Genomic DNA, 27,418 nt, shown 5'->3' on the forward strand with positions numbered 1-27,418 from the left:
TACACACAACAATAAAAAAACACAAAAAAGACACACACACAAAAAACCATCATCACATACAGCATGTAGTTTGGTTACAGGTGTTTTAACATCCATATTCTCGAATAATATCTATCATCTTATCATGAGATATCTCTAATACATCTATCAGGATCTTAGATATTATCTGAACTAAGTTCTCTCCTTTTTCTTCTTCTATGTTTTGAAATCTTAAGAAAAATTCAGACCTATCCATCTCCCATCTTAGTATTCCACTGCTCTCTCTTTCAACGTCGCTTAGTCTGCTCTCTAGCTTCTCGGTTTTCTTCTCTCCTTCTTGGATTTTATCTTCAATTTTTTGAATCCTGTCTTCATATTTCATCATCCAGTTATGCATACTTTCACTTTTCCCTTTCCAAAGTTATAGTCTGTTGTTCCCAAGTTTTTTTTCCAATTTGCTTTCATTTTTGTTTTAGTTCTATTTTTCCCCAAAGTTCATTTCTATTTAGTTCTATTTTTTTAGTTTGCCTTATAGATTTATTTATTGAATATATGTATGTGTATATATTTATATATATTTATATTTATATATATTTATATTTATATTATTTATATTTATATTATTTATATTTATATTTATATTTATATTTATATTTATATTTATATTTATATTTATATTTATATTTATATTTATATTTATATTATTTATATTTATATTATTTATATTTATATTATTTATATTTATATTATTTATATTTATATTATTTATATTTATATTATTTATATTATTTATATTATTTATATTATTTATATTTATATTTATATTTATATTTATATTTATATTTATATTTATATTTATATTTATATTTATATTTATATTTATATTTATATTTATATTTATATTTATATTTATATTTATATTATTTATATTTATATTTATAAATACATACATACACACACAAAAAAAAAAAATACACATAAATAAATTGTTGCAGCAACCACTTTGGAAACTGGTTGAGAACGGGGAGGCATTTCATAGCAAAATTAATTTGGGCATTACACCTAAAAAATGACATTTAAGTTGCTTTTATGAGTGGGTAGCAATGGGGAATGTCAAATGAGAAGATTGAAATGGGGATTGTTCCATGCTGTAGAAAATTGTGACTGGCTAAAAACTATTATTTTACTCAGAGCATAAGTCAAAGAACAAACACAGCACTTATACATAATGTATAATCTATTGAGTGAACTGTCATCCTAGTCTTTAACCCTTGATATATGGGTTAACAATTCAATTATGGGTAATCCTTGAGTTACAACTATAATGGAGCCTGCTGGTTACAATCCTAATGTTTTCTATTTCTATTTCAGAATCTGGAAATTACTGTACTGTACAGCTTTCCAAGAACACATACACTACATATGCGGGACGTGAAGGTCAATGGTAGAGCTTCTGATTCACATGCACAAAACCCCAAATTTAATTCCAGTCTCCTCCAAGTAGGACTGGGAAAGATGCCTGCCGGAAACTTGGTAGATCAGATTGTGTTGACAGAATTAATTTAGATGGATCAATAGTGTAATGATGCAAGACAGAATATTATATGACAAGCACTGGAAGAAAATTTAATGAGCTAAAATAGAAATGGAGAGCTTTTTCAACAATTCTTCCAAATGCCTGTCTGCATACTGTCTGCAAATTGTGGGGGTTGTAGCTCAACTCATCTAGAAAGCACCAGCATGGACATGGCATTCATGTTTTCTAAACTTCCTCTCCACTTCGTTACAGAAAGGAACTGAGTGCCAAGAAGTAATTGCTAACTAGAACAGAACTACTAGGCCAGTTCAGAAATTCAATTTTGATCTGCTAAACCTATAAATGGAAAGGCAGAAAGCATTGAGCCCCAAGCTCCTCCCCTTTCCTTCTTTTCATTCTGTACTTGTCCTGGTAAACGCAAAATTTGGGCAATTTGGGACACTGTGGTTACAGAGGTGTCAAATAATCATGCTTTTTCTTGCCATTTTATTTGTTGCCTGTTGACTTTAACTGGGCCAAATCTATCTAATCATGCAGAGAAAGTCTACATAAGGGGCAAGTGAAGAATGTTCCACTCCAACTTTCCCCATGTGGATACACTCCAGATAAATATGGTTTCCGTCCTCCAAAATAATGATGATGATACATATGAATTAGGCCAGGGAAAAACCTGGAAAAATAAATACTGGATAGATCTGTGCTAAAAACAAGAGACATCCAAATGTTCTTTAATTCTGTGCTTCCAAAAATCTGAACAGAAGCACAGATTGCTGTATCAAATATCCATTATTCACCTGCTGCTAACAAAGTAAGAACAGCACAATATGTTGTCAATGGGGCTACCTCAAAAAAGTTCATTCAGGAAGTTTTAAAAAGGCAAAGGTAGTTTACTATGAAGTAAACTATCACATTCTGAGGCAGACAAACCATTCAACCATAAGGCTTTTGACTGAGGAACAAGCTTTTTTGCCTTCTGGTCCCCCATTCTTTATTGCAATGATATCAGGCCGTTCATGAGCAATTTATAATTCAGAATCTTCTTTTCCATATAGGAGATGGAAGTATTAAAAATGAATTGATACAAAAATGAGCATAGCTCTTATGAATTCAGAGTGGCTTATTTATAAGTACTTAATTGGGTAGCTTTGAAGAATAACTGCTGAGTAAGAATAATGCCATTTCAAAGGCCTGAATGCAAATATGACTGAAACTGGAATGACTGAACTGCAAAGGAAAGGAAAGTATAATAAAATTTCCATTCCTGAACATTTTTTTAATTTGTTCATTTATGCAATCTTCTATCCATGGATAGCATATTTTCCCATCACAAACACCACAAAAAATAAAATATGTAGAATACTACAGTATGATAGATATCATCTGGTTCAAGGATTCTTATCCAATAAATAAAGTAGTCTTAGCTTAATAAATGAAAGCCTTTTAAAAAGTTACAATGTAACTAACAGTGTTTCAGTGTACCCAATTTGAAACAATTCTGGCCTTGTATCCCAATTAGAAGACAGGGTTTAAACCAGTGGTTCCCAAAGTAGGTGGTACCGCCCCCTAGGGGGCGGTGGGATGACTTAGGGGGCGCTAAGAGGCAAGGAAGGTGGCAGAGGAGTGCTGGAGGTGGCCCCCTCACAGGGTGCAAGACTCTACTTTGAATGACAGGGCCACAGAAGGGGATATAGTGTGTTGTGTGTAAATAACAAGCCCCAGAAAGGCCATCCAGCCTCCAGCGAGAGCCTCATAGCAGCGATAGGGAAGAAAACGGAGAAATGCACACCTATGAGTGCATTTTAAAGCAAAGCAGAGAAGCCAACTCGTTTCTTTCCCAAGGCTCCTTCTCCCCGCTTGGGAGCTCCTCTCGAAATCCTTACCCACAAAGCAAGGGCTTTGACTGGCTATTCCATTTTGTGCCCCTCCTCCCTGATTTATTTATTTTTTAAAAACCCGGATTGAAAAAAGCGATCCAGGGTCGCCGTAGGAGCCGAGCTTCCTTCGGCGAGTTGAGGCACCAAAGCCCGAGCGTATCAGCCTCCCATCTGCTTTGCAGCCCAGAAGTGGGACAGCAGAGAGGCAGGTTCCTAAGCCCAGGAGGGAGGGAGAGAGAGAGCTGCCCGTCACGCCGTTAGAGCCTGTTTCTCTCCCTCCCACCCACCCACCCACCTCGGCCCACCACATGTCAAGCCTGCAGCGCCCTCCCCACAGCTGCTTCAGCCCAGGCCCCGCCAGTTTCATTAAGTGCGGAGCAGGCCAAAGGTGAGGCAGAGCAGGTTTTGAGGGAAGGCAAGCATGCAAAGGGGGCTGCAGGGAGACCTTGTGATGCAACAGCAGAGGCCTTCCTGCATGGTGACAGAGCTTTATTCTCCTCCAAAACCACGTCTTCCCTCCCTCTGCTCCGCCTCCTCCAAAACCTCTGGCCCAGATTTTTCTGCCGCTGCCCTTCCTGCCACCGGTGCTCGGGCTGCTCCCTGGCCCCAGAGAGAAGAGCGCCCTGCCAATCATAAATACAGCAGGGAAGCTGAGGAGGCGGGTGGGAAATACATGGTGGGGGGAGGAATCCGCAAGGGAGATTTGCCTGACAGTAAATTGAATGGTTTCATTGGAAGTCGAGAAGAAATGGGCCATTTCAATATTTAACGTTTAAATCTAGAAATCAGGGGTTCTAGTTTTGGGTATCACAAGTTCCCCCTGTGGCTTGTGCAGACAAAGAGAGGATCAGAGTCTTGAGCTCTTCCTCTGCCTGTAACCAGGTTTTTAAAAACGGGTCCCACATCCTGGAGTTCTGCCTACAGTTTGGGAAATAGCTAATTGCCACTTCCTTTGAAAAGACATTCACTTCATCAAGCCCATCCATCACATTAAGAATTTACTGAACAGTGAAGTAGTTACTAAATTTTACTGAGTTTACTAAGTTACTAGTTACTAAGGTTCTTGATAAATGACTATCAGACTTTGAAAACCTGGTATCACTGGATCATGTTCAACAATTTTGTTGAATTAACATTAACTAAAAAGGTTTCTAAATTGCATTTTGAATAAATGTGCAATTAATTGTTAGTTTTGAATTTTACTGTTACTATCTTCCCTCCGTCATGCAAACCGCCCAGTCACATGACCCCCCAGCCACGCCCACAAAGCCACACCCACAGAACCGGTAGTAAAAAAAATTGAATTCCACCACTGGGTGGGGGGCACTGAGGATCAGTTTGTAGCACCAAGGGGGCGGTGGACTGAAAAAGTTTGGGAACCACTGGTTTAAACCAAAGGTACTTGCGTTCATACATAAGCAGGAATGTAGATTCTAAAGCAAGTACTTTCCCAAACAGGCAAAGAACATGATAAAAGAGATAAACTGGATGAATGCACCGTCCCATCTCACACCAAAAACTGTTATCCAAGCTTGTTATCGTCAGTGCAAAATCTTTATCTGAAATATGCACCCTTGTTTCTCTCTATACAACCCCCCCCCCTCCTATTTCTAATTATTATATATGAAGTAGAAGCAGTGTTAAGATCATGCAGATTTAAATACCACAGGACCCATTTTTCTGTTACAAAAAACACCTAATCCCAGGTGTGGGCATCTATGGCCCCTTTACGACCTGTCAACTTCAACTTCAAGCATGGCTGGCTCAGGAATTCTGGGAGTTGAAGTCCACAGGTTATAAGGAGCCATAGTATATTCCAAGGCATAAGGAAGAAACCATTTCCAAAATGAAGTCTGTGCATCCATTGCCCTTTCCCTCATATTCCACATATCACATGTTATTTATTTGGTCAAGTACTTGTTAACATAATGTTCCAAAAAGCTAAAGTTCATTAATAGTATGTGTACTTACTTATTTTTTGAAGCATAATATGTATGCTATATCAAGCTATTACTTTATCTCAATGGGTTTTACTTATTTTTCTTGTTTTTTTTTTTCCTGCAATGGTACCAAGCAGTCTCTCTCCTCATTAACAACACATTTCAATAAAGGAAACCAAAAGTACCTTTATAATTTTTATATATCTTGGAATTATCTTAATGCAGCTACCTGATATTGTAAAAGAAAATTAAATCAATGACCAAATTTAAAATAAAAATGTGTGTTTATGTTTATGCTTGAATCCTAAAAGCTTGTTTGCTTCCAAGTCTCACAAAAGACTCATCCTAGACCAGAGACACACACAAAAAGAGGGGAGAATAGTTATGTGCAACGATGATCAAGCTAGCAATATTGGAAAGTTAGAATCTCATTTGACTCACTTTTCCTGCTCGTGGACAAAGGAGTCTTGTTTTGAATGTAATCATCAAAGTAATATCTAACATTGCACTCACCAAGTCTGAGAGAACAATAACATGGAAGAAAAAGTCATTCTTTCTTTCAACAATGCTTTCTGTCCATCCTACAACTCAGCAAGAAACAGTTACTGGCTCCAGGGAGGCACGCAGTAAATAACACTATAGCAGGCAATCTTTTAAGTCTACATAATCAAACTGGGGTAGAGGGAGGGAAAAATTCACAAAAGAAAATAGTACTAACCAATTATCCATTTTGAGAGAAGAATTATACATAGGCAGACAACACACTTCAATATAAAAACACCAATGGCAAAATGAAGTTGCATCCCAAAGGCAAATGTTTAGGATTGACTTATGTCAGAAGGAAGCGAGCATTAGAAGTTTCAAAGCAAAGCTATAACAGGGAATGGTCATAGAAAGACACATGTGGACCTGATTCACATATCACCCTAATCCTTAATGGGATTTGTTTGCCTAGGGTGTTATCTGAATCTAGAAAACTGTGACCTGACAAACAAACCATAACTTTGAATGGTATGTGAATCGTACTTACAGCAAACAGTATTTTTCAACTGAAAAAATACACAATGTTGCATGACATGCTCTCCTGATGCTCCCTCTTAAGTAGCGCTTCTAAACTAAGCACTGACCTACCAGAACATCATCATCCTTTTTAATCTTTGAGAAAGCTTATTTGTCGCCCTTTGGCTTTTTTGCATATAAAAATCATGCTGGAAGCTATCATTTTGCTTTGCAGCAGGCAGATTTCCTACTCTTTTTAATTAAAATAATGTTTTGAAAAAGTCAGGAGTGGTAGAGAATCTAGCAATGTCATCAGGGAATGTCAACAAACATATTTGTGCCCTCACAGCATTACCCCGAGGACCCAATTTCTTAACTTAAACCCATGTGTGCCAATATCACTTGGGAGTGGTTGTTTAAAATGAGGGCATATGCTTACCGTAGTCCAACAGTTTGGGGCATTTCATGCCAACATTCAATTACTCAGGATGAGATGAAGGAAAAGTTTCCTACCTTAATCCCAATATACAGTATATGTTTGAAATAGATTCAGAAGCCCGAACATTAAAATATGAAAAGTATAAATATAGGAGTATATATAGGTTTGCCTATCAATTTATTCCGTGGTTTATTTAACTATGGTTTATTGAGCAAATCACAATTATCAGGTTTCACACATGATGAGCCTAAACAAATTATACAATAGGTTTGCACCATGTGAGAATCCAGTCCAATATCGGCATCCTATGCATGTGTTAAAGAAAAAGAAAAGCACAGAAACCAGACCCAATGTTAGATTAAGCAATCACTTGATCATTATAGCAGCAGAACCTTCCTCATGATCCTGGACAAGACCTGGAACAGTTGTAGGGAAGCATTTTTTTTTTGTCAATAGCTTCTATACAGCAAGAGCCCGACACAGCAAACGTCTATCCTATTAACTCTGGTATAACTTCGAAACCTAACCAGAGTTGGTTAGGGCCTGGATAGGAGGACCTATATTGCTACAGGTAACACTGAGAAATTTTAAAAAAAATTATACCAAAAGGCAATAGTGACAAATTCTTTCTGTATTGTTGCTAGGAGAGCTCCATAGATATGTTCTGAAGACACCTAAAGTCAAGCTTGAGTGAAAGGAGATTTTACATAGACAGATTTCATTTCTGCTTCCCATCTGACCTATCCATCCACTCCAAATATTATAGATCTAACTTAGAACAACGTTAGCCTTCTCAGATAGGCAACACAATTAGATCAACACAACTTCATTTTATAGAAAGACTATAGATTGGCAGAATCTTGCAAGTTTAATAATACAAATCACCTGCTGTATCTTTTACAATCTGATATTTTACAGAGGTTTCTTTTTGAAGTTTTTTTTCCTTCACCCAGTATACAAATGCAAAATAGCAATAGCACTTAAGACTTATATACTGCTTTACAGTGATTTATAGCCCTCTCTAAGTGACTTACAGAGTCAGCATATTGCCCCCAACAATTTGGGTCCTAATTTTACCAACCTCAGAAGGAAGTATCAACCTTGAGCCTGGTGAGATTCGAACTGCCAAATTGCAGACAGCTGGCAGTCAGCAGAAGTAGCCTGCAGTACTGCACTCTAACACTGCACTACTATGGCTCATATATAGGCTAAGGCCTCTCTCATCTGATCATTCCCTAGGCAGCATCTCTTCCCCATCTCCCAAGGTCATTCCAACTGACCATTACAACTTACAAACAGCACGCAGGCAAAATGACAGTCTGAAATAAGAGGTTTGATTATATTCTACACAAGTGACTGAGAAATTCTGTCTGCAGGCTCTACTGAAATTCTATTACAAAGAATCCAAGCAATATGCAATCGATTGCCATTGGACACAACTAACACTGCATAAATTCCCAGCCCTCGGCATGCAGTTGCCAAAAGTATGTCTTGTTCAGAAGAGTCAAATATATGAACAGCATTATATATAAAAAGTGCAATCCATCCTATCAGCATTTTCCTTAAATTAAAAAGGAGTGTTAATATAATGCACAACTAAGAGTGGACAGAGGAAGGAGGGACAGGTAAAAAGAATGAACAAATGAATCATAAATTATTATTAGCACAGAATACTTTTCTGTTACTATTCAGGGCTTAATTCTAGGAAATATGAAACTTTCTTAACTGGTGTATTTAACCAAAACATAAAAAATAAACTGTTTAAAAAAGGAAAGTTTATGAGCATGATGCAAGTCTGCGATGCAAGAATTGTAAACATTTGTGCTGTTTATTATTGAAGGGGGTTCTGACATCAATGTACTAGCTTAAGAAAGGATCATAAATTTTTTCTCTGACCTTGGATAGAGCCACTTCTGGTGTTGAGGCAAAATGGCAGCCTTCGCTCAACCATGGCATACTTCAGCTGTGTGTTTTTCCACCTCCAGAATTCTCAACAAGGCCTTGTTAGCTTGAGCATTCTGGGGAATTTCACACATGTAGGGGGAGGCTAAAGATGCAGTCTGGTATGATATGCTATTGCTTCAGAATTAATGGTTTTTTCATGTAAAAAAATTATTATAAAGACATCAAAGTCTAGCAGAAAGTCTGCAATGGAATGCAAGCTAAGCAAAATGAGAGAAAACAATGTTCTTTTTGATTAGAAGCCAATTAAGACAGCTAGCAATTCCTTGATCTGCCTTTTGTCTGACCAAGAACACCTCTGCCTAATATTAAGTATCAATAGTAGCTAGAAGAAGAAAAGCTAATTCTCAAATCTATTTCAGAGCCTGATGGTTTTCATCCTAGGAAGACTTTATTCAAAAGAGAACTCTAATGTCTTGATTAACCAAATTTGATGTTTGGCCAATTATATTCCTTTGTCCCATTGCAGAAGAAATGAATCAGATTCTGCTGTACTCTCAAGAATGTTCTATATATTTCAACGATGGCCAAAAGGATGATCATTCAGTGAAACAGTTTCCACTTTGCAGAATTAAGGACCCAGAGTTAATTCTTGGGTTTAAAGTACATTTGGGGAAATTCCCCTAAACACCAGGATGTAACTTTGTATAAGAGCATTTCTAATGTTCTTACATAAGAACACATGACTCTTTTCCTGAGCAATCATACAAAATAATCAAATTTACGCAAAAGTTTGATGCTACTAAAACGATTAATCAGGGCAAGAAATAGAATGAGGAAATCGCAGTCATATACTATGCTGCAGTTTTTCCTCCTGAAAAAAATATCCCATGCAACTTCTGTAAATTATCTGAAGATTTTCCCACACATTAGATTGTTTTTCCTAATGGTTCTTCCCATTTAATAAGTCTAAATCACAGGTGCCAAACTCGCCATGTCGCATTACTGTCACGTGATGTTTCCCGACGGTTTTCCCATTCGCAGAGCTGGTGTGGGTGTGGTCTTCATGTGTTGCATCTGGCCCTTGTTTTTGCCTTCTGAGCACATGTAGAACATTTTTTGTTGCGCTGAGTGAGCAGAGCACAAAGCACACACGCGCATGCGCACAGCATATCCCTGAATGAATCAGCAGTAGCGGCAGCCGGAACCCACCCTTGCTCCATACCACTCTGGCTCTGGTCTTTCTTGCTTTAAAAAATATCCAAAATTAGTAACATAAAATATTAACAAGCATAGCAGCTTAGTTTTGTCTGACAAGAACTTCAATTATCTATTGGCACACTATAGCTCCTACAACCAACAATAACAAAATGGCAGACAAGAGGAACAGAAAATTCTTATTCAGTGATGTCATCCTGTAGCTACCTGGATTTTTGTAGCCGTTATGTAGCTGTACCAAAATACATCAGAATTTAGCAAAACACATACCAGAAGTACATTTGATTGTTGCTGATGTCACTAGTACAAAGATTTCAAAGAGATTGTAACCGTTTAGGTTTTGCTTGAAAAATACTAATTGTAAACATCATGATTTGGCTTCAAAACAAAGAAGAAAAACATTTTCACTCTGCAGTTTTCTTGGCTCCTTCTCCCACTTCAGCCCCTGCATTCCTAAAAAGCCATTTATAAAAGTTAAGGGACCATCTGTGTTTGATAAGACTGCTCTGCAGAAGAGAAAGGACTTTTTATTGCTATGCATATTTGATTTCAAGCCAATATTTCTTTTGGTCAGCAACAATAGTTTTATGACAGAGCTACCGATTTGCTCCCCCCAAAATTGCCTGTTTTGATTCACTTTGTATCTAATTTAAAATGTCAGAGATCAGTTAAAAGGAGAACCAACAATCTGGAGAGCTGTTGAAAGCAGAACAGACAATACTGGCCTAGCTGGATCTGTAACCTAGCCTGGTTTAAGAAATATTCTTTGCTGAGCCACCTCTAGTTAAATATTTGCTGGAGGCCCCAATTAGTTCCAGGGATCATTACTATGACAACAGGAAGTTTTGAGTTATCAATTATTCAAGTGAACAGATACTCTGTAATTCTTGAACATAATCCACTAATTTGCCTTCTCCAGGTATACTTCATTGAAATTCTCACTGGAATTATGAGTACTGTAGTCAATATATATATGAAAATGCCAGGCCAAAAAGGATTGTTGAGGTCACCCAATGTAGATACTTTGCAGATCATGAATTCCCTAGTTAGCATGCCCACTCAGAATTCTGAGAGCTGAAATTTGTGCATCTGAGTCTTCAGAAAAGTTAGCATAAATATACAACTTAGAAAAAAATATATTTCTATTAAATCAGCCAGTTTCTTTACATATAATTTACCAAAGAGAATTATTACAGTAAAAATTAGACATTGAATAACTTCTATATAACAATGTTAAATACTGAACACATTTTATTTCTATGTAGGAATTCCCATACCTCTTTCTTATTTTTAGCCCTCTCTCAACACATACACTTTTTGGCACATCTTAAAATAAAGGTCAAATATACAAACGTCTTATTTTGACAACAAGTTTTTAATTTGTTGCCTAATATACTATAAAGGATGGAGAATTTACCATCAATAAATTCTTCTACTAATACAGTTAGGGGCACTGAAGTGCTTCTGGATTGAAAAGTTTGATGTCACCATCGCCTGGGGGAATGGTAGCAATGGAGGTTTCTTTCTCATCCACATGAACTTGGCCATCAAAGTGTTACTCCTGTATCTACACGTGGTCGCCTGCTTTCAAACTGCTGGGTTGGCAGGAGCTGGAGCATGTGACAGGAGCTCATCCCGTCCTGCAGCAGCAACTGGGTCTCAAACATGAGCCTGGTAATTGTCAGCCCAGCATCCTAAACTGATGAGCTACCGCACTTCCTAAGAAATTCTCCCAAAGGTTTGGTTCATGTCTCAGGTACATAAACTAATAAATAAACTGAGGACAGGACAATTCACAAAGATTAATAGAGTCACCTGATGTCAAGATGCAGAATATAAATTTTATAAATAAATAAGATAGACAAACTTATTTTGATGTTTGTAAACAGAATTTAACACTTCCTTTCTGGTTAAATCAATTGAAGCAAGAGAACTTTACACACATCTTCTTGGTAGGAAAACTATTTCAATCAATAGGAGTACTTTGTACTAATGTCTTACTGGATTTTAACCAAACTATACCATTACAAAGATGTGAAAAATAACGCTTAGACTTTAAATCATCAGGTTATAAGGAGAGGACATTCACAGAAAACATACCCAATAGAATTACTTTTTAAGAATCAAAAAGCATTTTACCACATTTTCTACATTAATGCACATCAGTTATCTTAGGCCGATCCTTGCATGGTGCAAGATCCATGCAAGGATCAGCCTACACTTATACGTTTTCAATTTAAGCAATTCTGCCTTGTTAATATAGTTTGAGAAACCTTGAGAAGCAAAAAATCCCCACATCCAAAATGTGCACAAAAACTTCCTCTACCATTCTGGTTTTGAAATAAGGCAATATGTTGAGAGCCATGAAATTGCCCCTGGAGATTTATGCAGCCTTTACTCTCATTAGTATATTTAAACCTATTAAATAGTGCACACAGTACATTTTCCAAGCCTGCAACAGCAAAAGCTGCTAGATAATTCTATAAAGGCACACTGGACATATGGCACTTTATAAAACCCAGTGCAATTGGAATATGGAGTGGGAAGGAGATTAAATAAACAGACTTGACTTGCACCGCTGAAAAGCAGAGGCCTGTAATTATTATTATTACATTACAATTGCCTCAAGAGGTTTGTCAAACTGAAGCAGGGATTCAAGTCCCTAACAAAAGTTTTGACAAGCAGATGAATCAGAAAGGAACGAGAAGGACAAACTGCTCATTACACACATTACATGGTCTCTTTTGTTGTTGTTAAAATCACAGGTTGGAAAAGTCAGTTGAAGCACTGAAATTTATCTCAAAAGCACTGTATAATACACATACTTCTACTGCAAATATGAGACGTTGTTTGGAAGAGAGTGAAAAAGAGCAGCAGAATTGAGGATAATGGCAAAAAGACAGAGGACAAAAAAAAAAGAGTTAAATGGCTCTGCCCTGCACTTCTGCTCCGAATCACACCCTTCTTAAACAAGTTTTTCCTGTTTAAAGGGACATCAGCAAGCACGTGTACATAACTTGCATACTGGCCCTTCAATTCCAGTCAAATAAACAGCACTTCCTTTGTTTTTACAGTGGAATGTTGGGGAGGGGGGGGGGAATTACTTGCAAGTGAAACTTACCAGATCTGGATTTAATGATGTTGCTAAATTCATTGTTACCTCCCTCAGATCCTTTATCAATATCCAAAACTTGGGCCATCTTTTTTTCTCCCAGTTCAAAATGACGATATAGAATTATTTAAAATCTCTGCATGCTGAACTCACACTCTTGGCTGTTAGGAAATTAATATCTGAAATGTAAACACACATGCAAAAAACATAAATATACTTATTTTGGAACCCATATATTACTGTATTCCATATACATTCTAATGCAACATATGGAGTGTTTCTCTGAATGGAGTCCGGTGGATATTTCCATAAAAATATGGACAAACCTGCAACCTCACACTTTTTCTTATCACTAGCACTATAAACAGAAAATGTCTAGACTGGCAGGACTGATTTGTTACTAACAAAAAGTAGCAAAGAAAGCACTTTACTCTCTATCCCAAAGCCTGTCGGAGGAGTTTGGATAACTCTTGCAAGGTTACATTGGGGAATATTAGTTATCTAAACACTAGTTATCAACCCCACATTTGTTCATTTAAATTCTATAAAAAGGAGTTAAATACATTAGCAAAAGCACAATGCACAATTAATCATTTTCTGCACCCTTCTTCAAGGCCTCAGAATCATTTCTATACATGTTTATACAACTACCCCTTGTAAAGTTCAGAAAGTCTGGGAATAAAGTGAAGAATGTATGGGGGTAACTTAAGTCATACTAGGAATAAAAACATGACTCAGGAGATCTCTGCTAATATAAGTATACAACTACAATGGGAAACAAGACACAGATCAAGTAATAAGATATGGAAATAATGTTTAAGATAGGGAAAATTTATTTAGAATTTTATTCAGATCATGATCATTTATGTTACCAAGCAGAACTATCCAAATTAAATTTTGCACATAGCACAGAATTTGGCTTCCATCCAATTTACCTTTCAGCCCTTTCCAGTTCTGCAAGCAACTTGGATGTGCACACACTCTTCTACAAGCACATAGCATGTAATGGATACTCAGTTGCTCATTCAAATGTGTCGCTGTGACTTTCTTCCAGAAAGTATTTTAAATCATCCCCCCTCAAAATTAACAACAGAGCCAAGCTCATGAATCTCAAGTTATTATTATTTTGCTTTCCCATCAAACAGAAGCCCGCTTCAGTCTTTTCTGAGGTCCTCCAAACACTCCAGAGCAAGCAAGTTAATGCCTACTCAGGTTCCACCCTACTTTCAACCAGAACTTGCAAGGATTTGAAATTAGAAAACTTCAACAGAGATTAGGTCATGCTATTCGTCCTTAAAATAACCAGTGACTATCCCAAAAAACCTCCAGATATGTATCAGGAAGGAGGCAGACTAAGATGGATGATAAAGAGGATTGCAATTACTTTCCACTTCAAGTGAAAGCAACAGCTGTCTTCTTCACTCACTTTATTTTCACTCACTTTCCCAAACTGGTGCACTCCAGAATTTTGGAATTCTGGGAATTGAAGCCTAAGAAAGCTGGAAGGTTTGGGAAAGATGCACTACAACTCAATCACAAACAGAAGCTGCCCTTCCAGTGGTATTTCCTCCTATATTAAAACAATTCAGGAAGTACCAATGACATAGCTAATGTTAAGTCTCAGGACTGTTACCTGACCCTTCTCCCCACTCCCAAAAAAATGCATGCAAATATTGTTCTTCTGAAACCTAATAAATATTTCAGAGTAGTTTTGACATGTAAGAAATCTAAAAAGTGAGTGGGACAGGAAATCAATTTGCAGAAATTTACTATGTATCAAGAGGTTAATAAAGGTCAGCTCTCCCCACCTCCCAAAAAAACTTTGAAGAGATCCATAAAGTCAGGAGGATTTAAACTTGACTCTAAAGGCAACTAACCTTTACCTAGCATAAATAAGAACCCAATAAAAGCTATTTGCGGTTTTTTAAAAGGCTACAAAAATCTGGGCATCACTTGATGGCAGCAAATAGATTTGCCTAGTGGCTGCCCTGAGTTTTACAGGTTGCTGTCTCCAATATCCATTACCAACACTATAGATAGGTAATAAATCCCACAAAATGTGCTCAAATAGAACACTAGATCATTCTTTAAAAAAAGCATTTAACAGCCAGATCACTAAAGTTTATGCCAAAGGGAAGGGGGCCTTTTGAAGAGTTAGGTTGCTTAGTAGCGTGCACCCAAAAGGTCCTTCTCAAAGATAACAATGTAAAGACCTCGCCTCTTTCATTTGCTACAAGGAACCAGGATAAGGAGGGGGGAAAGACATTCCAAACAAACAAGAGTCGGAGAAGTTCTTTTAAAGGAGCGCTGGAACCAACTAAGCAAGCCAAATTAATAATCAAAGTGTCGTTCCCACGTGGAGCAAAACTTCTCCACAAAAGTTGTCACTTCGCAGCGAAATCTGCTCAGCTCCAACCTCTGGCTTTACCCTAAACGAAGATCAACACCCACCCCGTAGCAATTACTCAACGGAAAGTATCCCTCCCACCACCACCCCATCCAAACCGAGAATCGATTATAGTTCGGCGGCGGAGAGAAAGGTGGGAAGAGAGAACTGAATTCTTCGGGTGCCCTTTTGTCCTCCCAGCCCTCTGCCTGGAGGAATCGCGTTGCCTTTTTTCCCCCTTTCCCTTTCTCCCCTTCACCGCCAATTATTCACCAGCTTACCTGCCGGAGGGTGGGGGAGGAGAAGGAGGAGGAGGCAGAGACTTTGGTGTGACGGTCGATCCTCAGGTCCGCTCCGTGGCGGTTTAGCTGCGGCTTCGCTCTTTTTCTAAAGACTTCCCCCCACCCCACCCCGAATTCCCCAAAAGAAACCCAAAGCGCCCCTGGAGAAGCAAACGCCAAAGGCAAACTGCCCCCCGCCGCAGCTTATTAAACAAGGCAACTTTCGCCCGACGCGCTCGGCTGGACTTCGGTTGCAGCCCCGCGAACCCCTTGGTCGCCTCTCTCCTCCGCTTCCACCGGCCGCTTCGCCCTAAGGAAGGAGAGAAGGAGGGGGGGGAAGCGCCTCTCTCGCTCTCCCTCTCTCTCTCTCACCAGCCGGACAAGCTGAACTTTAGAGGAAAGGGGCGGTGGCGAACGGGGCGGTCCCTCGGCTCGTCCCGGCCCCCTTTGTTATTAGGTGAGGGTAGAGCGGAGCAGGGAAAGGGGGGGAAGTCCGCGAAAAGTTGTCTCGGATTCGGCCCCGGCGGCCTCCGCTGCAAAGGGAAAGGGAGCTGGCGGAAGCGAAGAATCTCCGTCCGCACTCCGGGTATTGAACTCTTTCGGCGAACTTTCCGCTGCGCTGGGAAGTTTCTTTTCGCTGCGCCCGCGCTCTTATCCTCTCGCTCCCCCGCCCTGGTAGAAAGAGAGAGAGAGAGACCTGCACTCCGGCGGAGGGAGATGGCGTGACAGGAGCCACGTGACCGTTCGTCTTGTCAATCACCGAGGCCGCTGACCTTTTCCTCTGCCGAAGGTGCTGCCGCTGGTCCGAAGTCATCGAACCCTTAGAATACAGAATAAAGTTGGAAGACACCTTGTGTGTCATCTAGTCCAACCCCCTGCTCAAGCAGGAAACCACCTTGCCAGGAGGAAACGGTTTACACACACACACACACACACACACACACACCATCCTAATGATGATGATGATGCCTTTGAGAAACTAAAAACCAAGAAAAGATGGGCCTGACTAGTCCCTGGATGGGAGACCACTAAGAAATCTCAGGGCTAGTAGGCAAGATTGGGAAGACAAACGTCCAGGGGAAAGTCCCAAAGGTGTTTTTCTTTGAAGACATTTCGCTTCTCAGCCAAGAAGCTTCTTCAATTCTTCAGAGTTGTTGAAGAAGCTTCTTGGATGAGAAGTGCACAACATCTTCAAAGAAAATCCAGTTGCCTCTTGAAAAAGCACCTTTGGGACAACCAGAACCTGGATGACTCACAATCCCCATGGACATCCAGGAAAAAGGCACTTTGTGCGGTGAAGATAATTACCCTACATAGGCATTTCCTCCTGTTCAGTTGAGGATTACTTGTAGAGTCTTGCAAGTTTGAAAATACTGTATAAATATCCCACCATCTCTTCACAGCCATAAGTTAAGAGAGGATCCTTTCTGGGTTGCTTTTCCGGCTTGTTATGCAGCTGCAGGCTCACTCCCCGCCCTCTCCACCCCACTATCTGATCTTTCCTAGGCAGCATGTTTCCCCCCATCTCCCAAGGTCTTTTGCACATACCATTGCAACTCCCCAATACAGGGCTTCTATTAAATCAAAGTCCTAAAATTCTTAAAGCCCTTATATTATATCATCACCCAACAAGAGTCAACCAAGCCTGGGACTCAAAGACAACCTACAAAGTTACCCCTGCATGGCCCCAGGGGAGTCTGACAACCAATCAGAATACAAGCTCAAATTTAAAGCCCAACAGAGGATATAACTCTTTCTCTACCCATGTACCTTTTTTTGCCCAGGACCTCAACCATGTGATCCTGTTCATCATTAAACCATCTTTCCAAACAGCCATCATGTTTCCAATGTCTTTCTCCCCACTTGGAACTGAATCCAACAGTCTTCCAACAGTCTCATTTTACAACTTTTTGCCACTGTTATTAAGCAAATGAACTTGTTAAATGAATAATGCAGTCATTAAGTGAAACCGGCTTCCCCCATTGACTTGACTTGTCAGAAGCCAACTGGGAAGGTTACAAATGGTGATTACATGAATGCAAGTGTCATAAATATGTCAGTTGCCAAGCAACCAAATGTAGATCACATCGCAGTGGGAATGCTGCAAGAGTCATAATGTAAAAAATGGTCAAGTCTTGTTTTTTCAACTTCAAATGATCACTGAACAAATGGTTATAAGCCGAGGACTACCTCCATCAAAGCACTAAAATTCACAAAGAAAGAAGAAAACAACAACATGCTACCCTTTTCCTGGATATCCTTGTCAGCAGAGGAGATGATACCAAATCAGAAATGCAAACCTATCAAAAAAAAAAAAAACCCAAACCACACTAACCAAGTGCATATTGGTCTGTGGATTGCTATAGTAGTATCCACTGAAAGTTATTTGTTTCTGGCCAACAATGAAGCCAAAAAGGTGGCCTCGTTTTCGTAATTTAAGGCTTGATCTGGACACAAAATAAATGAATAAAAACTGGCCACAGGGAACTCTAGCAATCCCCTGAAGGCTGTAAAGTGGGAGAAGCCTCATTCTAATCCAATTAAGGTAGAATCTGGCAAAATAAAGCTATGTCTCTGGAAAGAAAAGCCAAGCCAAACTGGAATGTGAATGACACCTATACAGGTAGATCTTAACTGACAACAGTTTGTTTATTCATCTTTCAAAGTTATGACATCACTGAAAAATCAAAAGGAGCTTTTTTTTCAAGAGGCACCTGGACTTTCTGGTTTTGCTTTGAAGATGCTTTGCTTCTTATCTAAGAAATTTCTGCAGCTCTGACTGGATGGTGGGGAATGGAAGTCCAAAAAAAAAGCCTCTTTGAGACAACCATGACCTGGATGACTGAGAATCTCCATAGACAACACTGAAAAAGTGACTTATAACTGTTTTTTACACTTACCACCGTTATAGCTTCCCCATGGTCATCTGATCAAAATTCATGTGCTTGGCAATTAACTCATATTTATGACAGTGTCCCAGGATCATGTGATCAATTTTTGAAACTGGAAGAAATGTCCTTCTGGGTTCAGTTCCAAGTGGGGGAAAAGACACTGAATACATTGAAGTTGTTTGGAAAGGTGGTTTATTGATGGTGGACAGGACCACATGGTTTGAGATTCTGGGGAAAGAGTGGGGTCACATGCCTTGAAGATCTTGAAGAAAAAAAAGGAAGAGGTGCTGAGAGAGTCTTAGTTTTATACCCTCTCTTGGACCCCACCTTGGAACTTCCTGTTCCTGTGTAAGAAATATATTCTGATTGGTTGTCAGACTCCCATGCTTGGTTGAATCTGCTGAGGGATGCAATCTCTCCAGGTGCCATGTGGTGAGTTCTGTTGCTATGTTGAAAGAAATGTCCTTCTGGGTTCGGCTCCAAGTGGGGAGAAAGACACTGGAGACATGGAGGCTGCTTGGAAAGATGTTTAATGGTGGACAGGACCACGTAGTTTGAATCCTGAACAGAAAAGGTGATCACATGCTTCAATGTTGGGTGCAGAAGAAGAGAAGAGGAGAAGAAGGGCTGAGATGCTGAAAGTCCCTGGTTTTATGCCCCCTCTGGCCTTTGATCTTGAGCTTGTATCCTGATTGGTTGTCAGACTCCCATGGGGCTATGCAGGGGCAAATCTCTAGGCTGTGTTTTGAATCCAGGTTTGGTTGAGTTCTCAGATGCCATGTGGGGAGTGGGTAAAGGCTAATCATGCCTTAATCCCATCACCCTGGAACTGAAGGGGAGAACTCTTTATTATGGGGACTGGCAAGGAACTGGCTTGGGCATCTTAATGGTCCATTGACAAAGGGGGGTGGGCAGGAAGCTGCAGGGAGCTACTGTTGAAAGAAATGTCCTTTTGGGTTCAGCTCCAAGTGGGGAAGAAGACACCGGAGACATGGAGGCTGCTTGGAAAGATGGTTTATTGTTGGACAGGGCCACATGGCTTGAGCCCTGTACAGAAAAGGTGATCACATGTTTCAATGTTGATGGAGAAGAAGAGAAGGAGTGAGGAAGGAGCTTGCTAGGCTTTTATACTCTGTTTAGTGTCACCTCTCTGTTTCCTGTTCCTGTGTAAGAAATGTATTCTGATTGGTTATCAGACTCCCATGGTGCCATGCAGGGGGCTACTCTCTAGGCTGTGATGAGTTCTCAGTTGCCTTGTGGTCAGTTGAGTAATATCCCTTCCCCCTACAGCTGCAGTGAGGAGAAGTCTTTATTATGTAAAGTGGGCTAGCCTGGCCATCTTAATGGCCCATTAGCTGGGGATGGGCAGAAAGCTATAGGCAACTATTCTGTCTTTTTAAACATGTTTCTTTTCACATCCAGAGAAATATTCTGCCTTTTCAATATTTCCTAGGATATTTCATTTTTCTGGGAGAGGGCTGGATGATAACTTTCCACACTACTCTGTCTTTAAAACATTTCTTCTTTTTCATATCCAGGGAAATGTAATATTCTGTCTTTTCAATATTTCCTAGGATATTTCATTTTTCTGGGAGAGGGCTGGGTGATAACATTCTACAGCTAGATGGGTAGAGGGCTAATCCTATCATGTCCTGAGGGCCATATCTTAATCCCATCACCCTGAAGCTGAAGGGGGATGGTAGGGAGCTGCAGGAAGCTGCTTTGTCTTTAAAACATGATATAATATATAATATAATACTCTGCCATTTCTCATCCAGGGAAATATAATACTCTGCCTTTTTAATATTTCATTTTGTCTAGTAGAGGGATGAGTAATAACTTCCTTCACAACCTTAGGACAAAAAAAGTCTGAGAAAGCCAGATTCACTTAACAACTGTTATTAATTTAACAATTTCACTTAACAACTGTGGCAAGAAAAGTAGTAAAATGGGGCAAAACTCACCTAAAAAATTCTCCCCTAGCAAAAGAAATTTTGGGCTCAATTGTCCTCATAAATCGAGGAGTACCTGTAAAGAAAATTACAGTGGGTTTCAAAACGTTTCAAGCAAAATGAGAGTTTATTGTACATTTCAAGCTCTTCTGTTTCTCCTTCTAAACAAAAACTTTTTGTTTTTGTACTATACTATTATGATGAACAATTCTGGATCACTTCAATGTAGGTATGTTAGTTCATGGACATTTTGCCCAAATTGCAAATCCTTGATTCACAAAACATTTGTGAAGTTTTCATAACCACAAAGGGCCACTAGGGGTCACTCCTCTAAACAGATTTTTATTTGTTGAAGCCACACATCTTACCCTGGAGCAAATACTACCTAAATGTTGAATCTGTTTCTAAAACTGACAACCGTTAATAGTAAATGGTACTAAATGGGACAGACAGCTCTCTTCTCAGTATTATCATTGGGGCATATATTTGAGAAGAAAGGAGTCGTCATGTATCTGCTTAAATGTGTAGTTAGGCTTATACTATGTGTAAAGCTATACTTGCCCAAATATCCTTTTTAAATGAAATTCGTTTTTATCTAGCTCATTTGCTAAATCAGTATTTAGAGAATGTCCACACTGTGTGTAGACTTCAACTCCCAGAATTCCCCAGTAGTATGCTACTTGGAGACATCTGGTAACTGAAGTCCACCCAGATTAAAGTTGCTGAGGTTAACAAACACCGCTCTAATAAATAAATAAAAGAAAATCAAAATAAAAGCAATGTCCTCAGGAAGGAGACTTTTAGGCACACGGCCCGCTGACCTTCTTTGGAAGGGTGAGACTGAACAGTTGCTGCTTATGAACACTAGACTTTTACATCTTATCCTTGCCTATGTACAGCCGCCTTATATACCACTGACTTTTGATCTGGTGGCCGAGGACGTCTCGCCGGGACATAGAGGAGAGAGAGGAACGGAGCAGTTCTCTCTCCTTTTTTATATTATTGCTTGCTAACGCACTTGCGCAGTGCTCCGTATATTTTTAATGTATGGTGAGTGCTTGGGGTATGATTGTGGGTATGATTGTGTTGTATGTATGTGCCCACTTTTTATTATATAGTTGTATTTGTGTTTTTAAATTCTCATGGGGGAGTGTCTGTTGTATGATTGTGTACTCCTGAGAGGGCTGGGACTATAACCGGGTACCTCCTACACTGAGTGCTCTGCAGAAGTGTTAGGGGGGCCTGGTTCAACCCCCAGCCTTAGAATGTATGGTTCGAAGGGCTTGCCAGGGATACCGATTGCTGAAGGGGAGGGTGGGGGCCTTATGGACACGGGAGTGGGCCGGAGCATTACGGTCCTAACTGAGAGGGGCAGATATGGCGGGGACTTTAGGGCGAGCCATTACCGGGGAAGGAAGGTTCGCTATGTTACAGAGATCCTTCCTTCCGGCCCTATTAGTCCCACTCCAAGGCCAGATGGCGTGAGTAGGCAGGGCCCTGGTCTCAGGCTGCTGTTGCTAAATGCCAGGTCTGTGGTTCACAAGGCTCCCCTCGTCCGGGACTTAATTTTAGACGAGGGGGCAGACCTGGCATGTATTACTGAAACCTGGCTGGGCCCGGAGGGAGGAGTCCCCCTCACCGAAATGTGCCCAGAGGGTTTTCAGGTGCTTCACCAGCCGCAACCCCAGGGAAGGGGTGGGGGAGTGGCCATTGTTATCCGAGAGTCGTTAGTTCCTCGTAGGACCCCTGCTCCGGAGCTTGTTGGGTGTGAGTCCTTGCTGGTGAGGTTGGATCCTGGGGGTCAAGTGGGCATGCTGCTAACGTACCTGCCTCCCAACAGCGTTGCAGCAGCCCTCCCCTCGCTCCTCGAGTCAGTAGCCGAGCTGGCAGTTGAGTTTCCCAGGTTTATGGTGCTGGGGGATTTCAACTTGCCTTCGCTCGGTGAGCACTCTGATGGGGCGCAGGAGTTCATGGCTTCCATGACAGCCATGGGCTTGACCCAAGTAATTCGGGACCCGACCCACTCAGCGGGTCACACACTTGACCTCGTATTCCTCTCGGAGCAGTGGAATTGTGATCTTGGTCTGAGGGGCATTGAGATCCTGCCCCTGTCGTGGTCGGACCACTGCCTACTGAGGCTCGACTTTCGGAGGCCAATCCCCCACTGTAGGGAGGAGGAACCGATTAGGTGGTTCCACCCCAGGCACCTTATGGACCCTATGGGCTTTCAGACGGCGCTTGGTGTTATACTTGATACTCTCGCCCGCGATTCAGTTGAGACTCTGGTCGCTGCTTGGAACTCGGCGGCGGCAGGGGCCCTTAACTGGATTGCGCCTCTACGGCCGATCCGCGGCAGTGGATTCAGGAGGGCTCCTTGGTTTACTGAGGAACTCCGGGAAATGAAGTGCCAAAAGAAACGCCTAGAGCGCCGCTGGAGAGTCAGTAAGTCCGTGTCAGACCGAGCCTCATTAAAATCTTGCATCAGAGCCTACCTCCGGGCTATCCGGACATCAAAAAGAACTCATATTGCTGCTCTGATAGCTTCCGCTGAGTCACGCCCAGCCGCCTTGTTTAGGATAGCCAGTTCCCTCCTTAAAGGGAGGGATACGGGCACTCCCTTGCAAGGTAAGGCTGAGGAGTTTGGTCAATTCCTCGTGGATAAAGTGGCTCGGCTTCGGGCAAACCTGGACTCCAATTGCGCAGAGCCAGCCGAGGTACCGAGGGAGGGTCTTGAGCACCATCGTTGGATTGATTTTCAGTCTGTTACCCCTGAGGAAGTGGACAAGGCCATCGGAGCAGTGAGTGCCTCCACTTGTGTACTGGACCCGTGTCCCTCCTGGCTGGTTGCGAACAGCAGGGAGGTGACACGGGGCTGGATCCAGGCGATTGTGACCGCATCTCTCCGGGAAGGGTCTTTCCCCCCCCCCCCTTTAAAGGAGGCGGTGGTGAGGCCCCTACTGAAGAGACCGTCCCTGGATCCAGCCGTTTTAAATAACTATCATCCAGTCTCCAACCTCCCCTTTGTTGGGAAGGTTGTTGAGAAAGTGGTGGCCTCTCAGCTCCGTCGGTCCTTGGAGGAAACCGATTATCTAGACGCCTTCCAATCTGGTTTCAGGCCTGGCTACAGGACGGAAACTGCTTTGGTCGCACTGACCGATGATCTCTGGAGAGCCAGAGACGGGGGCTGTGCCTCTGTTCTGGTTCTCCTGGACCTCTCAGCGGCCTTCGATACCATCGACCATGGTATCCTGCTGCGGCGGTTACGAGAGGTGGGGGTGGGGGGCACCGTTTTTCGGTGGTTCTCCTCCTACCTCTCGGGTAGGTCGCAGTCGGTGTTGGTTGGAGGACAGAGGTCGACCCCTAGGCCCCTTAATTATGGGGTGCCACAGGGGTTGGTCGTGTCCCCCCTCCTGTTAAACATTTACATGAAGCCGCTGGGAGAGATCATCCGACGGCACGAGATAGGATACCACCAATATGCGGACGATACTCAATTGTATTTGTCCGCCCCGTGCCAACTCAGTGAAGCAGTTGACGTGATGTGCCAGTGCCTGGAGGATGTGAAGGTCTGGATGGGGGTGAACAGACTGGCTCTCAATCCTGACAAGACCGAGTGGCTTATGTTTTTTCCTCCCACAAATTGGCTTAGTATTCCATCTCTCAGGCTGGGGGGTGAAATTATACGCCCCTCAGACAGGGTGCGCAATTTGGGAGTCTTCCTGGACCCACAGCTGACTTTAATTGGAATTGGAATTGATTTTATTTGTAGGCCGCCCTTTTCCCTGGGGGGACTCAGGGCGGCTCACAGAAACCAGGGAGAGGGGAATACAATACAATACAATACTACGACAACAACACATAATAAAATAATACGCAACATGCATACAACATTCGGGCGGGGTAGTGGTCCTTATCCCCAGGCCTGACGGGCGAGCCAGTTCTTCAAGGCTGTGCGGAAGGCCTGGACGGTGGAGAGGGTACGAATCTCTACGGGGAGCTCGTTCCAAAGGGTCGGGGCCGCTACTGAGAAGGCCCTCCTCCTTGTGGTTGCCAGCCGACATTGGCTGGCCGATGGGATGCGGAGGAGGCCTAACCTATGAGATCTTATAGGCCGTAGGGAGGTAATTGGCAGAAGGCGGTCTCTCAAGTAGATCATCAGTTGTCGGCTGTGACCAGGGGGGCGTTTGCCCAGGTTCGCCTGGTGCACCAATTGCGTCCCTACCTGAACCAGGAGGATCTTACAACAGTCACTCATGCCCTCGTGACCTCAAGACTGGACTACTGCAATGCGCTCTACATGGGGCAGCCCTTGAAGAGTGTTCAGAGACTACAGCTGGTCCAGAATGCAGCCGCGCGAGCGATTGTGGGTGCACCCCGGTACATCCACGTTACACCTATCCTCCGCGAGCTGCACTGGCTACCTATTGGTCTCCGGATACGCTTCAGGGTGCTAGTTATTACTTATAAAGCCCTACATGGTATTGGATCTGGGTACTTGAGAGACCGCCTTCTGCCAATTACCTCCCACAGACCCATTCGATCCCACAGATTAGGCCTCCTCCGTATTCCATCTGCCAGCCAATGTCGGCTGGCGACTACTCGGAGGAGGGCCTTCTCTGTGGCTGCCCCAGCCCTTTGGAACGAGCTCCCCATGGAGATTCGGACCCTCTCCACCCTTCAGGCTTTCCGGACGGCCGTGAAGACCTGGCTGTCCCAGCAAGCCTGGGGTTGAGTTTCCCCCCCCCCTACTCGAAATTGCTGTGTCTGTTGTGCTTTTAAACTGTTCGTATTGTCTGATTGTCTTTGTCTTACTTTTTGTAATTTCCCCTCCCTTGGTTTTGTTCAGCCGCCCTGAGTCCCTTCGGGGAATAGGGCGGCCTACAAATTGAATAAACTCCAACTCCAACTTCTCCCAAAGAAAGAACACTAGCAGAGCAGGGATGAAATACTACCGGTTCGGACCTGTTCACCCAAACTGGTAGCAAAGATGCCAGCTGTTCGCTGATGAAATAAATGTCCTTCTGGGTTCGGCTCCAAGTGGGGAAAAAGACACTGGAGACATGGAGGCTGCTTGGAAAGATGGTTTATTGGTGGACAGGGCCACATGGCTTGAGCCCTGAACAGAAAAGGTGATCACATGCTTCAATGTTGGTGGAGAAGAAGAGAAGGGCTGAGGGAGGGGCTTGCTAGGCTTTTTATAACCGGTTCAGTCCCACCTCTCTGTTTCCTGTTCCTGTGTAAGAAATGTATTCTGATTGGTTGTCAGACTCCCATGGGTCATACAGGAGCAACTCTCTAGGCTGTGTTTTGAATCCAGGTTTGGTTGAGTTCTCAGATGCCATCTGGTGAGTTGGGGCCAATATTATCATGCTTTAATCCCATCCTCCTGGAGCTGCAGTGGAGAAGTCTTTATTATGTAAAGGGACTAGCTTGGCCTTCTTAATGGCCCATTGACAAAGTGGGGATGGGCAGGAAGCTACAGGGAGCTATTCTGTCTTTTAAAACATGTTTCCTTCTTTTCACATCTAGAGAAATATTCTGCCTTTTCAATATTTCCTAGGATATTTCATTTTTCTGGGAGATGGCTGGGTGATAACTTCCTACATCACCCAAACTGGTAGTAAAAAAAATGCCACCGGTTCGGACAAACAGGTTTTTCCAATGATCAGCTGTGGCCTGCGATTTATATTAGCTAGAAAGCAGGATTTCCTGCTTTCTAGCTAATCTAAATCGCATGACATAGTGGATTCTCCCCTCCAACTCGCTGTTGACTTACCTTATTGTTCGCTTATTCACTTGCCAGCCGTGCTCAGTAGCAGGCTCCGCCCACCTGCACTTTGGGTATCACTTTGATGCTCTGCACACACCTGCGCTAATACACCTGCAGTAGCAAAGATAAGTGGATTTCACCCCTGTAGCAGAGCCATGTTGACATATGTTGGCCTACAGCAAAAGTATTAACATAAAACATTTACATCCTCCTACATCATAATATGCATTATATCAGGAATTAATATACAGAATGGCTCATTATGGTTTAGCCATAGCCCAGTTGAAATGTCAGACTAATCCTCACCCATAGGGTGAAATATAAGTAAAGGTGATTAAGTTGCAACTTAGTTAAAAATTCATCTCCATTATTAAATGCCAACTGTTATTGTCAATTGTCTCATGCTGTACCTTTTGCTATTCATAATTAAGACTCCATGACAAGCTTCACAATATAAATCGATTAGATAATCAATGGATAATTCACTGATGTATCATCACATTGATATTTCTGGACTGCATTCTTATTATTTAAATACTTCCCTGATGTTTCATTTTAATTGCAGACCTTATATTGTATCAAGGCATTACAAAGGAAATCTATTACACTCAAACACAGTTTTCCCAATCTGGAAAATATGGTGTGTGTGAGAGAGAAAGAGAGAGAGAGAGATGGGTGTCTTTATTAATGCATTAAAGCAACAAGAAGACAAAGTAAATTTCAACTAAAGATTTGTAGAAGTTGTTTCTTTCCATGGAGCAGTGATGGGATTCAGCCAGTTCGCACCACTTCGGGAGAACCGGTTGTTAACTTTCTGAGCAGTTTGGTGAACTGGTTGTTGAAAGAAATCATTAGGGAAGAGAACGGGTTAAATTATTTGAATTCCACCACTGCCATGGACTCATTGAAATCTATTAAAGTAACCTGTTCTAAAGATAATCGTAGTCATGTTATATAAAGGTTCATGTTTTTCATAGATCCTACTAACGTGCAGTAATGTAAATAATAAATAGATGTTTCTTTTTGGTGTCTATATTAGAGGGAGAATGTTTGTTTGCTTATGATTGGTAAGCCCCCACCTCATGATCACCTCCATTATTTCTCAGTCCTCCATCCTTCTCGTGGTTCACTGGAAACA

The 27,418-nt window shown here is 41.7% G+C and overlaps 1 protein-coding gene across 4 annotated transcripts in view; it reads right to left on the reverse strand.

Annotated features, from left to right (window-relative positions):
* The window catches only part of UTRN (utrophin), a 468,873-nt gene extending 452,840 nt beyond the window's left edge, over positions 1–16,033 (reverse strand). For 2 of the 4 annotated variants that reach the window (XM_087718331.1, XM_087718332.1), the window contains exons 1-2: positions 15,668–16,031; positions 13,010–13,179 (exon numbers count right to left, since the gene is read on the reverse strand). In XM_087718331.1, the coding sequence (XP_087574457.1) occupies positions 13,010–13,088 (79 nt within the window). In that variant the 5' untranslated portion in view covers positions 13,089–13,179; positions 15,668–16,031. Of the gene's footprint in view, positions 1–13,009; positions 13,180–15,667 lie in introns of all 4 variants that reach the window. The other 2 variants (XM_087718330.1, XM_087718333.1) reach the window with 2 other exon arrangements.
* Between the last annotated feature and the right edge of the window lie 11,385 nt (positions 16,034–27,418).

The sequence above is a fragment of the Thamnophis sirtalis genome, unplaced genomic scaffold, assembly GCF_051295495.1.
Source record: "Thamnophis sirtalis isolate CommonGarterSnake01/CBP01778 unplaced genomic scaffold, rThaSir2_p1.2 scaffold_6, whole genome shotgun sequence".
NCBI lineage: Eukaryota > Metazoa > Chordata > Lepidosauria > Squamata > Natricidae > Thamnophis > Thamnophis sirtalis.